The sequence below is a fragment of the Terrapene carolina genome, unplaced genomic scaffold, assembly GCF_002925995.2.
Source record: "Terrapene carolina triunguis isolate 2854851 unplaced genomic scaffold, T_m_triunguis-2.0 Scaffold67, whole genome shotgun sequence".
Taxonomy (NCBI): Eukaryota; Metazoa; Chordata; order Testudines; family Emydidae; genus Terrapene; species Terrapene triunguis.
Window position 1 is genome coordinate 45,446,275 of NW_020664418.1, and position 12,610 is coordinate 45,458,884.

Sequence of the window (12,610 nt, forward strand, 5' to 3'; positions counted from 1 at the left end):
GATGTCGTTATTTTTTTTGTCAGAGGAGGGTCGTGGTGCAATGAAGTTTCATATATGACATGCAAGCCATTCCAACATGAAATGCCTCTGAGCCTAAGTTTCTAGTGTTAAGGTGTGCTAACAATAGAGCGCCTCCAAAACTAACTGTGGAATTTTCAGAAGTGCTCAGTGTTAGCCTAACTCTGTTCCCAGTGATGTTGGGCATAAGACACTCATTGAAGTCAAAGGGAACTGTGTTAGGCTAATGCTGAGTGCCCTTGAAAGTACCATCTAAGTCCTTACAAAGGACTATACAACTTTCACGTATGAACACCAGTCAGATGCAGAAGGAAGAACAAGATTTGGGACCTCCTAGACTCTGACTTTGTTTAAACCACTACCTTCCCTCACCCCAGCAGGTTTTTGCAAAATTTAGGAAGATCAATTTTTTTTAATTACTAAGAATTTATTTGCAAGTTTGTGCAGATGACAGAATCCACACAAAATTAGCTTCAAGCTGTTCAGAGCTTCCCCGCACATTTTCAGTCCCTACTTCTGATCACTGGTGACTATGTTAATCTATAGTTTCAGAGGTGCAAATGAACAGATGACAATTTTTGCATCAACTTATGAAAAGTCTGCACCCCACAGAAGGCAAGACTCTAGGACAGATGGGTAGAGTAGTGGTGTTTTCCACCCAGGAGCTAGTAGATGGAATGGGTAGGCTCTGATAGAGGAAAAGATCTTTCTTCCATGCAACAAGGGAAGAAACAGGAAAAGTCACCTCAAACTCATCTGCCCCATACCAGCTGGAGGCTTATGGAAAAGCAGCCCCAAAGAATGGGGCATGAATAGCAGCACAGTAGAATCCTAACAGATGGACTTCTCTTCTTACCATGGTATTACCCCTCACAGCCACATTTTGTATCAGTCTCTGGAAAATAGGAATGCAGATTTTTTTTTTTAAGCCCTACTCAAAGCTTTGATATTAAGTGTTCCATGATCCCACAAGCTCAGCATCTAGTTCAGAAACACAGCAAAAGAAACCAAAACAAAAGGAAGAGAAAGGACAATTGAAATGGAGGGTTAAAAAGGTAACAGCCACCACTTGAGTTGACAGCAGGGTTTGAACGTAGGACTTCAAAGAGCTAAAACCATGAGATACCACCTCAGCTAAAGAATTTAGGGATGGGATTTTCAAACAGGACAAAGACACTTAAAATGGCTTTCAATGGAACTAGCACTCCTAAGTCACTTAAGACATTTATGAATCTACTACTACTGATGTGGATCAACTCCCAGAAGACGACAGACCCATACGCCCCTAAAGAGGTTAGGAAAGCAGTGGGGTTTAAACCGAGATGGGTATTTGTGAACAGGAAATGGCAGGCTTTTCCAAGCACAAAGAGGATGTCTCATGAGACATAGGAGCTGGGAGAGGAACTATGATCAGCAATATAGGCAGGGCCTATGGCATATCAGTCACTCTTATAGCCAGGAGCCCTTATTTGGGTTGAGCTGTGTAAAGACATAGCATCAGTCTTAAGCCTTCACCAGCAACCTCTAGCAAAGCCGGCCTAGCGCATATGTACATGGGCAGCTGGCCTCTTTACACCTCTTCTGAGTCACAATCAAGCAAAGATTCTCTAGAGACATTTAAAGTTACGCAGCTATTAAACGTTTCACATTCTTGCTCTTAAAAACTTATGAAAGTTAGATCACTGGGTATTGTTTAATGCAATTGCTACCCACAAAGAGAGAGAATATTCTGTGTAGGAAAACAGTTTTAATCAGTAACTGAACAGTTGTTCCTTCTATAGGAGTTACTTTCTAGTTATGTTTGGCAGCTTTGTTCAGACCATAATCTGCATTCAGAATCTGCCGTGAAAACACTCTTGAGGTGTGAAAAAGAATAGTGTTCCTTAAATGTATCACTACTATTTATACCAGGTGCTTCCAACCACAATTTTTTAGATTAAAAATAGAGTAGGTGGTGTTTGGATCACTTAAACTATCTGAAATCTACAGCATTAGTCACTAAGAGACCTCATTTAAAAACATATTCAGGTAAATTAAACAAAAAATTCCATTTAGAAATAAAAAAAGGTATTTTAAATTTTCATACCCAATGAATTGGGCAGTTGGTGTTCAACAGTTATGTCTGTGCCTCACAGAAATTTTAATTTAAAAAGTCACAATCATTTAAAAGGACACATTTACTTCAATCTGGATTTATTAGTCAAGTGTCCAGTGCATTTTAGGAAATTAACATCCAGTTGAAGTCAGTGGAAAGAATCCCAATGACTTCAGTTAGAGTTGAATCAGATTTTTAGGGTATGTCTGTCTACACAGCAAAGAAAAATCTGCAGCTGGTCCATACCGGCTGACACAGGCTCACAGGGCTCGGGCTGTTTCATTGCTGTGTTGGCTTCCAGGCTTGGGCTGGAGCCTGAGCTCTGGGAGGCACCCACCTTGCAGGGTCCTAGAGCCTGAGCCCAGAAGTCTACACAGCAATGAAATAGCCCGTAGCCCAAGCCCCATGAGCAGGAGTCAGCTGGCGTGGGCCAGCCATGGGTTTTTCTTTGCCGTGTAGACATAGCCATCGTCATCAATGCATAAGCTACAGTTTATGAAACCACTCGATTGAAGTGGAGAAAATCAGCTAGTTTTACGCAAACACCCATATCTTAAGTTAGTGAGAGTTTCTTTGTTAATTCTTTGGTAACCACATTTGGATTGATCCTCTACTCCTTTTTAAGTAAAAAGGAAGCAGATCATACATAGCTTTTTCTATGCTAATATCTGGTGGTTTATGAGTGAAATATCCCAGCTTAAATTTAAAAACCAAGTGAAGAAGCCTTTTGACCAACATTAGTCAAAAAGTGCATTGTGACAGATTTAAATGTAACTAGAATTGTGGAACAAAAGCTGTTGAGAATCACAATTATCAAAAGCATCCGTTGTTATCTGTTCCCAATGCTGCTTTTATACTGAACCAAGCCACTTCCCAGACAGATTCATTTAATAAAGTGGCAAGATGAGGTCCTTATAACTTCTTCAGTTTATTGTCTTTTTCCTTTAAGGAAACCAATAATTTTCCAACTCACACCCTACACCAGGGGTCGGCAACGTTTGGCACGCAGCTCGCCAGGGTAAGCACCCCGGCGGGCCGGGCCAGTTTTATTTACCTGCTGACGCGGCAGGTTCGGCCAATCAAGGCCCCCACTGGCCGCGGTTCGCTGTCCCGGGCCAATAGGGGCGGTGAGAAGCCGCGGCCAGCACATCGCTCGCCCGCGCCGCTTCCCGCCGCCCCCATTGGCCTAGGACAGTGAACCGCGGCCCCCCGGCCGAACCTGCCACGTCAGCAGGTAAATAAAACTGGCCCGGCCCGCCGGGGTGCTTACCCTGGCGAGCCGCTTGCCAAACGTTGCTGACCCCTGCCCTACACCATTAAAAGTCAGCAATCTCTAATTATGATGAACTATGGACAGGGCAGGATGTTCTCTGTACTTTATAGCTCCTAGCTAATGATCCTCTACGGTCCAGATGTTTTATTTTAGAGGAGTACTCAGCTACATAAAGCAATGCGGTGTCTGTTATTTCCCATGTTTGTAGGTGCTCTCAGACCTCCCAGTTCAAGGTCTCTCATATCAACACTTATGTGAGTGCTGGTAGGGAATAGCTCCTCATCACTTGAGATGGAACAGCTGCACGCATCAGTAAAAGTTTAACAGATTGGGTTTTTAAGTGTTTAAACTGCAGAATATCCCTTGGCCCAAAGCCAGTTGTCCTAGATAATATTTTTGGTGAAACTACAGTTGGAGTATACCTTCATCATTTCCTACAGTAATGTGATTTCTAAGATAAGGAGCAAGTCAACGTAACTCAAGGTTGTGGCTTCCAGCACACATTTGAACTTTGGTACAGGTGACTTGTAGAAGCTCACTTAAGGCCTTTTGAATACAAGCGTCAGTTATCAGAGGCCAAAACATCTGGAGAACATCAACACTTGCTGCTTCTTACTGTCAGAATTAGTGGCAGATGACATTTGATATGCGTCACTTATTGGCTCAGGCATCCACTTATTCGGAAAGTATAGGAACAGAAAAATTTAAAGTTCAGGACACATGTTTATTACATCTAATAATAAAATCAAACCTGAATTTATATAATCAGCCGTATCTGACATTTGAAAGGTCTATCAAAAGACAAGAATAATAATTATAAACATGGAATTTTGTTCAAAGCTACTTCAAGCCTCTTAACTTTAAGTCATTGAAGAGCCAACTTGCAAAGTCATAAGTGTAAAACCAAGTTTAACAAGTTCATAGCTACTATTCCAATTCAGTCTAGAATCCTTACTTTTTTTTTTTTTCTTCTTGATCTTCAGCTATAGGTAGTGTCCTAAATCATAAGACTTCATAGTCACAGGGCTTAGTTCTCTTTCCCCTCCCGTGGCCTGAACAGTATTTACTCACATGAGCAGTCCCATTTGCTTTGCTTGTACTATTCACATAAGCAAGAACTATTTATTAGAAGGTTTGCAGAACTAGGCCTGAAGCTTAGTAATAAAAACCAAAACATTGATATTTTCAGAGAAGGCCCATACTCTGCCCCCACCCCTCCATTCCCCAGTCAGACTCCTTCGGTTAAGGAAATGTGGTCGCAATGCTTCTACAGCCAGGTAGCCGAAGCTGGTGTTACCAGGATTATCAATCATCTGTACTGCAGTAGTCCCTACAGGCCTCAGCCAGGTATATCCTCGACACTGTGCAAAGATATATCAGGAAAACTTTAGTGGCTACTGAATATCAGTATTCAAAAAAACATACAACAGAACTGCTCCGTTACAGCCCAACCCTCTCTCATACATAGAATCTTTACATACGTGAACAGGAATACTGCATGAGTCAAGATTTGAAGGATTAGGCCCATAGGGTTGTTGTGGCTTTTTTTAGGAGAAGTGTTGAAGATGTGCATGATATTGAGCAATACTAGTTCACACAGCATGCAAGACATACACAATTCTGATAATCCAGAAGCATGAAACACCAACGTCATAATTTAAAGAAAAGAGTTGAGCAATCTTCCTTTAGAATGAAGACACTTAATATAGTGCATTAAGGCTAGCTGTCATAACGTTATTACTTTATGAGTCAGATGAAATTTTTCTTCACACGCATATACAGCCAATTGCATGCAAGTCACATGATTAGTACCGCTGGTCAGGTACAAGGGTTCTCCATAGATAGCTGTTAAAAATCAAATCAATGTAAACCAAGTGCATACAATCTCTTGAGGGCACAAACTAAGGTGTAGACAAGAACAAGTTAGGGCTACAAAGCCAATTTCTATTACCAGGAATTAAATACTTCCTAAAAAGCAACCATTCACACAGTTATAGTGTTGTTAGTAATAATGTATGCACTTAGCAGTAGGGACTTGGCATGCCCTAGATCTGGAATTTTTCCTCATCTTCAGTTTCCAAATTCTTGCTTCATTATCTCCAGTGAAGACTCATAAAAAGCACAATAATCTAGAATATTCATTACTCAAACAGTTGTCCCAAATCAAAAAGGATTAAAGAAAAAAAAGTATTTCCATTTTTTCCCGAGTGTGCTGGGAACTTCCTTTGCAAGAGACCAAAGAAGCCATTTAGAGTTTTGAGAAACACTTGCATTGTATAATTATGCCAAAGAAAACAATTTGTCAATGCCTCAGCAAGATAATGAAGCTGGGAAAATGATTTCTTGACTACATCATGGAGCGTTGAATTAAGACTAGTTTTGAGCAACTCTGTTTCTAAATGATGGACTAGTTCTCTCCAGTGAGTTCTTACTTAGAAGCAAGGCAATCAGCTCGACTCAGCTATGAATGTCATGCTGAGAAAGCAGCACTGGTAGCAGATGTGGCTCTGGTGCTAAGTATCTGTGGTGCCACTCGTGTAAAGTTTTTTTTTTTAAAAAAAGGCTATTTTTTAAAATTTAAAGACATTTATATGCTGATCCACCTCAGCACTGAAGAATTTTACATCCACTAGTATTGATAGTGTTACTTACATCAACAAAGTGCAAACTATTATCTTGAACACCACAAACAATTCTGTCTCCCCTCTTACCAGAGAAGATCTCTAGGAGTTTATATCTTGATAGGAAATTTCTTTTTAAAGCTACCAGCCATGCTGTCCTGCAGAAAGTTGCCAGAGAGGCTGAAGTCTCCCCTTCCAAACCTAAGAAAAGCTAATCTAGGGCCCTAATTTCCAGAAGGGTTGGAGTTCCACCCCCAATTCTGCAAGTATATGCGGGTGCAATGTATAGCATCTGGGTAAATGTGCCTATGATTTACATATAATTGCTCCCACAATCAATTTTAGGTGGGAAAGTCAGTGCCTAGGTCTCCTCTTTACCTCAGAAGTATGACAGTTGGTTGCTCACAAAATATATTATTTGTTCTGTAGAGTACGTTGCAGATTTTGGGTCACTGTAATAAATATTAATGACCTCCCAGAAGTCTTATACCCTCACCATGGCATGTGACCAGACCATAAAAAGAACTTTTATTTTTTGCATCAATATTTTCTTCCACATTCCAATTATTTTGATTAAAACATATCTGGATTCACTTAACATAATCTGAATTGGAAACAAATGACAGTTCCCCAAATATAAGAAGTGTATACTCCACTGCCCACCACAGTATCTAACTAGTTACCCTGAAAGGACCCAACAAGAGGAATATCAACCAGTAGACTAGATCCCGGGCCTGCAGATAGAGAGTTTGTATTATACTCTTGCAATGGCCAGCCCTGGGCTCAGGCACAGAATACACACTACACTCTTAGGCCTGGTCTACACTGGGGGAGGGGAGGGGAAAAATCGATCTAAGATATGCAACTTCAGCTACGAAAATAGCGTGACTCAGCATGGAGGTGTAGTACCTGAAGCAATTTCCTATAAGATACAACAACAGCACGACAATGCGTTCAAAATGCAGTCTCTTGAATAAGTGAACCTTCCACGCAATGTCTGAAAGAGGCAAGTTTGGGCATGAGGTACTGCACAACGTTATCCAGAAGCAAAATGGCATCTCTTGTTCACGGTCTTTTAAAGACCATATCTCATATTTTTTTGTTCCTCAAGTACATACAGTTCAATGTAGAGAAAAGTAACATTCAGCTTGGCTCTCAAAGTTTGATGCCTCCCTACACATTGTGTTAAAAGTTAACTACTCTCCAAATTTCCCAGTCAATATCATTTATGTGCAAAATAAATGAGTGGGTCTAGTGTTTGGCAAATTGACTATTGCTTCTATTCCATTTATAAGACATCTTTGTCCAGGCTTTCTACTAACAGCAGACTTTGGAATCCTCTGGTACTTACTCTACTGACGGATTTTCTCCCTGCTGTGGTCCCTTCAGGATAGCTTCCCGCCACTCTGAACCATTAACATTTATTGGCATCCTTTTTCTTGGCCTCATGCCTATGTTAGTCAGTCCCTATACCGATACTCTTTCTGACTAGCCAACTTCCTCGCTGATTTACACGGTCACAGCAAGGGTGATCAAATCCGTTTCCTATGTCGTATTTTAGTGGCCTTCTAAGACACAGTTTCTGCTAATCTGTTTGTCAGATGGAATAACAGTTTAAATCAAATGTCTACTACACTCTGCCTATTATGCTACCAGAGCACTATTTAGAGCTCCCTAAAATTCAATAGGCCCACTTCTCCCACTAGCAACTCACTGAAATGACTGAAAGTTTTTCAGGAAGTGCACTGCTCAAGTTCTTCCTAACCATAAGTGGATTAACAGCAGCAAGGGACAGTGTACATTTTGTTCTTTGGTCCCCTTCACTTTTTTCAACGGAAACCTTAGAGCCAAAATAGTTTGGAGATTTTCAGCTCCCTGCACCTTTGGCTCCTTTCACAGCTATTGAAATCATATTAGCCAGTCTCTGCAATTCTTAAGATGGTAATACCATAATTCCTTGCCAAGGGCTTCCCCACTTTCCTTGCTGCAACCATCAATTCATCTTATCGTGATGCTGTGTCAATTTAATAATCTTAATTGTCTAGCGGAGTGTACCTTGGCACTCATAAGCCATCTAAGGTTTCTTTTAGCCAAAGGAAAGCGTATTCTTATCTCTGGAACTTGTTTTTTTAAATGCACAGTAGGGTGAAAAAGGCTTTTAGGCTCTTCACAATGGTAACAGCTCTCAGATCTTGTCCATTCGGTGACTACTGAATCTCTCAAAAAAGCCACCAATTTTGGGGGGGACTGCCAATTTCCTCTTCCAGGCTGCGCATTATCTTGCTCACTGAAGGGGTTTTTTTTCCCTCCCCGCTTCTTCTCTCCACCTTTACCCAATGTCGGTCAGTGTGCATCTCTCCCGCACATCTACCCTATGGATCTAGTTCTGCAAGGCTGACCCACATAAGTAGCAGCACCACTGAAGTCAATGGGTTTACCTGCATGGCTACTACCCAGTGTAATGGATGCAGATTCAGGTCCTATATTAGTAACTACCAATGTGTAAATGCAGCATATGCCAACATCTCTGAACATCTTCCACAGGTCTCTCATAACCGCCTCCCTCTCTAAAATTCCCAACCCAACTAGGTTTGAACTAGCAGAGCTACTATGTTGAAGAGCCCAGTTAGCCAATTCCTTATGTTAAATATCTCCTTCCACTTTAATACATTTTATGGCATTATAATCAGATGCTCCTATTTCTGCTAACAATGAAAAGCACTTTTACTTGCTCAGTTTCACTAGCCTATTGATCAAACAGGCCAAATATTTTTAACATACAAAATACAAGAATTTGTTAAAAACACATCTGCAGAAAAAATTTAAAAACTACAATATATCCAAGTTAGGTTGCTAGGTCTTAACTACTTCAGATCTCTTGCAGAAGCATACCTTGGGGCATGACATAAAGATCTGCCTTTAGCTTAAGGTTGAAGCACTAAGCACATTTTGTGCAGGAAACATCAGCAGAGTAGAGACACTCTCTAGAGCCATAGGTACTACTCTTGCCAAAGGGATGACTGCTCAAATAGAGATTGGTGATGAAATCTGTTACTATGTTCCAACTACTGTTTATATTACAGTAGCATACTGAGTCCCCTTTATGGATCAGGCTACCTTGTTATGCCTAGCGCAAAGAGAATCCCTGCCCTGAAGAACAATCTAATAAGAGAACACTGCAAATTAAAATAGGTTTAAGAGATCTCCTTCCCTGTGTTAGTATCAAAATTGAAGAACATTAAACAATCTATGTTTTGCCATTTATGCTTTCTACTTACTTGGTCCATGTTCTCAACCTGGATCACTTTCTTCATGGCTAGATGGGAGTAGAGGTGGTCCCCAAACTTTTTTTCTATTGTAATATGGGGTCTTTGTATGGAAAAGATTCAGAACACTGCACCTACTCAATGCTACAAATTTGGTTTAAACACGCCTGTGGCGAATGTTTTTTAAAAAAAATTAAAGTTCAATAAAAACATTTCCACTAATATTAAAATGTTGGAAGCTACAGTATGTTAGGCCTCATTTAAACAGTAAGTTGGGGTTACAGTTACCAGATACTGTACCTTAAGACACGACACAAAGGATTGGTCTAGTGGGAGCATTCATCAAGTTTCAACATGAGGAGATTACAGTACTGTCAGAATGACCCTGGCGATTTTGCATTGAACACAGAGGTTTAAGTTCACTGACACACACACACACACGAATGTTCAATGCTGTGGAGAGATCTGTTCTTCATGTTACTCACTTCCCCCTCATATGGGTAACCAAACTATTTTCAGATGAGCTATAGTTTAAGAAAAGCTCCAATCTCAAACTAGTTTTTGCTAAAAACTTCTGTGCCAGAGATCTTAACAACCGCTAGAGTTCAGTGTAAAAGTGTGAGCTGAGCATATCCTAATGATGAATAAGGGATGCCACTGAAAAGTGCAATTGAATAGACCTGAGTATTGGCACATTTGTGGAGGTCTAATCAGTTATCAGACTGATCATTGTCAGAGTAGGTGGTTTAATAATGATGCAAGAGCATTTCCTTCTTTTAAACTGTCAACTTAGTGCAACTAGTCAAACAAACCAGAATCAAAAAAACCTTAAGGCGAAAGCTCTATAATATAAACTCAAACTTGCATTTGCAAAGTAATACTCATTTTTGTTCAGGGGTTCTCTCAAACAAGAGTTAGTTAACTCCTAAATCTTAAAGGGTCAGAACCTGGGCGGAAAAGGTCTCATTGTCTGAATTTGCCTGCTACTGTTGCAAGTAGCAATATAAATGGCTACAACTGAAAGATGTCTATTTTTTCAGTTTTCTTTGGTCCATTTGACACTACTTTGGGAACAAGTGAAACTGCCTAGAAACATACAGCGCCTTTGTCGATTTCTCCTGCTGTTTGTGTGGGTCTGCCAGACAGCACCAAGGGAGAGGAAAGCTATTTTAATAATAGGTAAATGTGATTGTAAGAACCACAGAAGATTAGCATGGAGACTCAGCATGCAGGTGCAGTACCTGAAGCAACTTTTAACTGGCATTTTGAGGCTTAATAGGTATCAAGGCAGAGCAATGTGTAAGTCAGACACTGGTGTCTGTACAGAGCAGATCTCTTCCTACTTAGTGAGAAACCCAGCAGCAGCTCAGGATGTATATTTCAAGATTTCCTCCAGGTTGATCTATATGGAGGCTCTTCTTACAAACCCCGTTGATAATACACACAGAGGGTACGTCCAGACTACCCGCCGTATCGGCGGGTAGCGATCGATTTATCATCGATATATCGCGTCTCGTTAAGATGCGATATATCAATCCCCAAACATGCTCCCCGTCGACTCCGGAACTCCACCGGAGCGAGCGGCAGTAACGGAGTCGACGGGGGAGCTGCGGCCGTCGATCCCACGCCGTGAGGACCCAAGGTAAATCGATCTAAGATACTTCGACTTCAGCTACGCTATTCACGTAACTGAAGTTGCGTATCTTAGATCGATTTCCCCCCCCAGTGTAGACCAGCCCAAAGCCACCCACAGGCATGTAATGCCATTACAAAAAATGCCTTCAAATACACAGCAAGTCGAGATTGCTGAAGAGACTCTAGATACTTATAGATCCCATCTGTCAGAATACAAAGCAGCTGGTTAGCAGCAAGACCCCCTGAATCTGTGCAGTAGGTTAGAGATGTCCAGAGGGAAAGAATAAAGCAAGATCTCCCCCTTCCCCTGCAAGGCTAGTGACTTTATCCATTTAACAGATGGGAAGCTGCACATACAAAGGAACCCAGATAAGGGAGAGGCATATAAAGCACATTCCCCCGCACAGACATTCTCCTCTCTGCACACCCCCTATAGGGACTTTATCCACTTAACAAATGTAGGCTAACATGCAAAGAAAAGGGGGCATAAAGCAAATCCCCATACATATTTCCCTCCCCCTGTACCCACCCCTACTCCAGTGACTATCTTCTTCACTGATGAGGAGCTATATATGCCAAAGAAGTCATGGTGAAGGGGAGGGCTGCCCTATGCCTAGAGCAGCATAAGAACAGGGACAGCCAGGACAAGGACAGCGTGCCCCAAGCATGTGTGGGAGGATATGTGAACACAGAACAGAAGGGCCCCGGGAGGCAGAAGGAAAGACCCTACCGCACACACTGCTGGGGGAGGGGGAAGAGAAAGAGGGGGTGCATAAGGGAAAAGGGGTTCACAGGGGGATCCTGCCCCATGCACTGCTGGAGGGGGAGGACAGAGAAGGGGTGCACGGGAGGAGACCCTGTGATGGAGGAGAAGGACAGAGTGGGGGTGCACAAGGGAGGACCCTACCCCCTGGACTGCTGGAGGGGAAGGGCAGAGAAGGGGTGCGGGGGGGGGGGGAAGAGACCCTGCCCATACAATGCTGGAGCAGCACAAGGCAGGGGTGCAGCCCTCACCTGTAGGCAGCCACCGCCCGGCTCTGCAGGTATTTCTGGGCTGTCATGACCCCCACGAAGAGGAAGTTGCTGGCCGGTGGGATGTCGTCCTGGCGCTCTGCGGGGTCCTGGGGCCAGAGCAGCGTCCCCCGGGAGTCCCTGCGCAGCAGCCCCCCGCCCTGCTGCAGCCGGCAGCCCTCCGGGCTCGCCTTCCGCCGGTGTCCCGCTTTCTTCAGCTCCGAGGCGCGGGGCAGGATGAGTCTCGACGCCAGGATGAAGCCCAGGATGAGTCCTAGCAACACGCTGAGCCAGGAGCGGCGGCTTCTGCCAGCCATTCCCCACTCGCTGCCCGACACACGCTGGCCCCCCAAAATACACCGCGCCCCGGGTGACGGTCCCCTCGCCCGCTGCACGGAGCGCCGACACCCCGGCTTCTGCCAGGGGGGCCACTGCCCTACTCCTGCCCCGGGATCGTCCCCTCAGCCCTGCACCCCGGCGGCAGGTCCCCGCGCCCCCACGGCCTAGGCTGCCCCGCCCCCTGCACCCCCACTGCCCTGCTGCCCCGCCCCCTGCACCCCCACTGCCCGGCTGCCCCGCCCCCTGCACCCCCACTGCCTAGCCTACCCCAAGTCCCGGCCCCCCGCCTCCAGCCGCAGCCCCCCGAGGGTCGCTCTCCCTGCTGCCTATTCCCTCAAAGCCCCCCCCCCCC

At 43.6% G+C, this 12,610-nt stretch overlaps 1 protein-coding gene across 1 annotated transcript in view; it reads right to left on the minus strand.

Moving 5' to 3' along the window:
• CHSY1 (chondroitin sulfate synthase 1) overlaps nucleotides 1-12,376 on the minus strand; it is a 100,056-nt gene extending 87,680 nt beyond the window's left edge. Inside the window, exon 1 of the mRNA XM_026648370.2 lies at nucleotides 11,923-12,376. Coding sequence (XP_026504155.1) covers nucleotides 11,923-12,236 — 314 coding nt within the window. The 5' untranslated portion in view covers nucleotides 12,237-12,376. The remainder of the gene's footprint in view (nucleotides 1-11,922) is intronic.
• Between the last annotated feature and the right edge of the window lie 234 nt (nucleotides 12,377-12,610).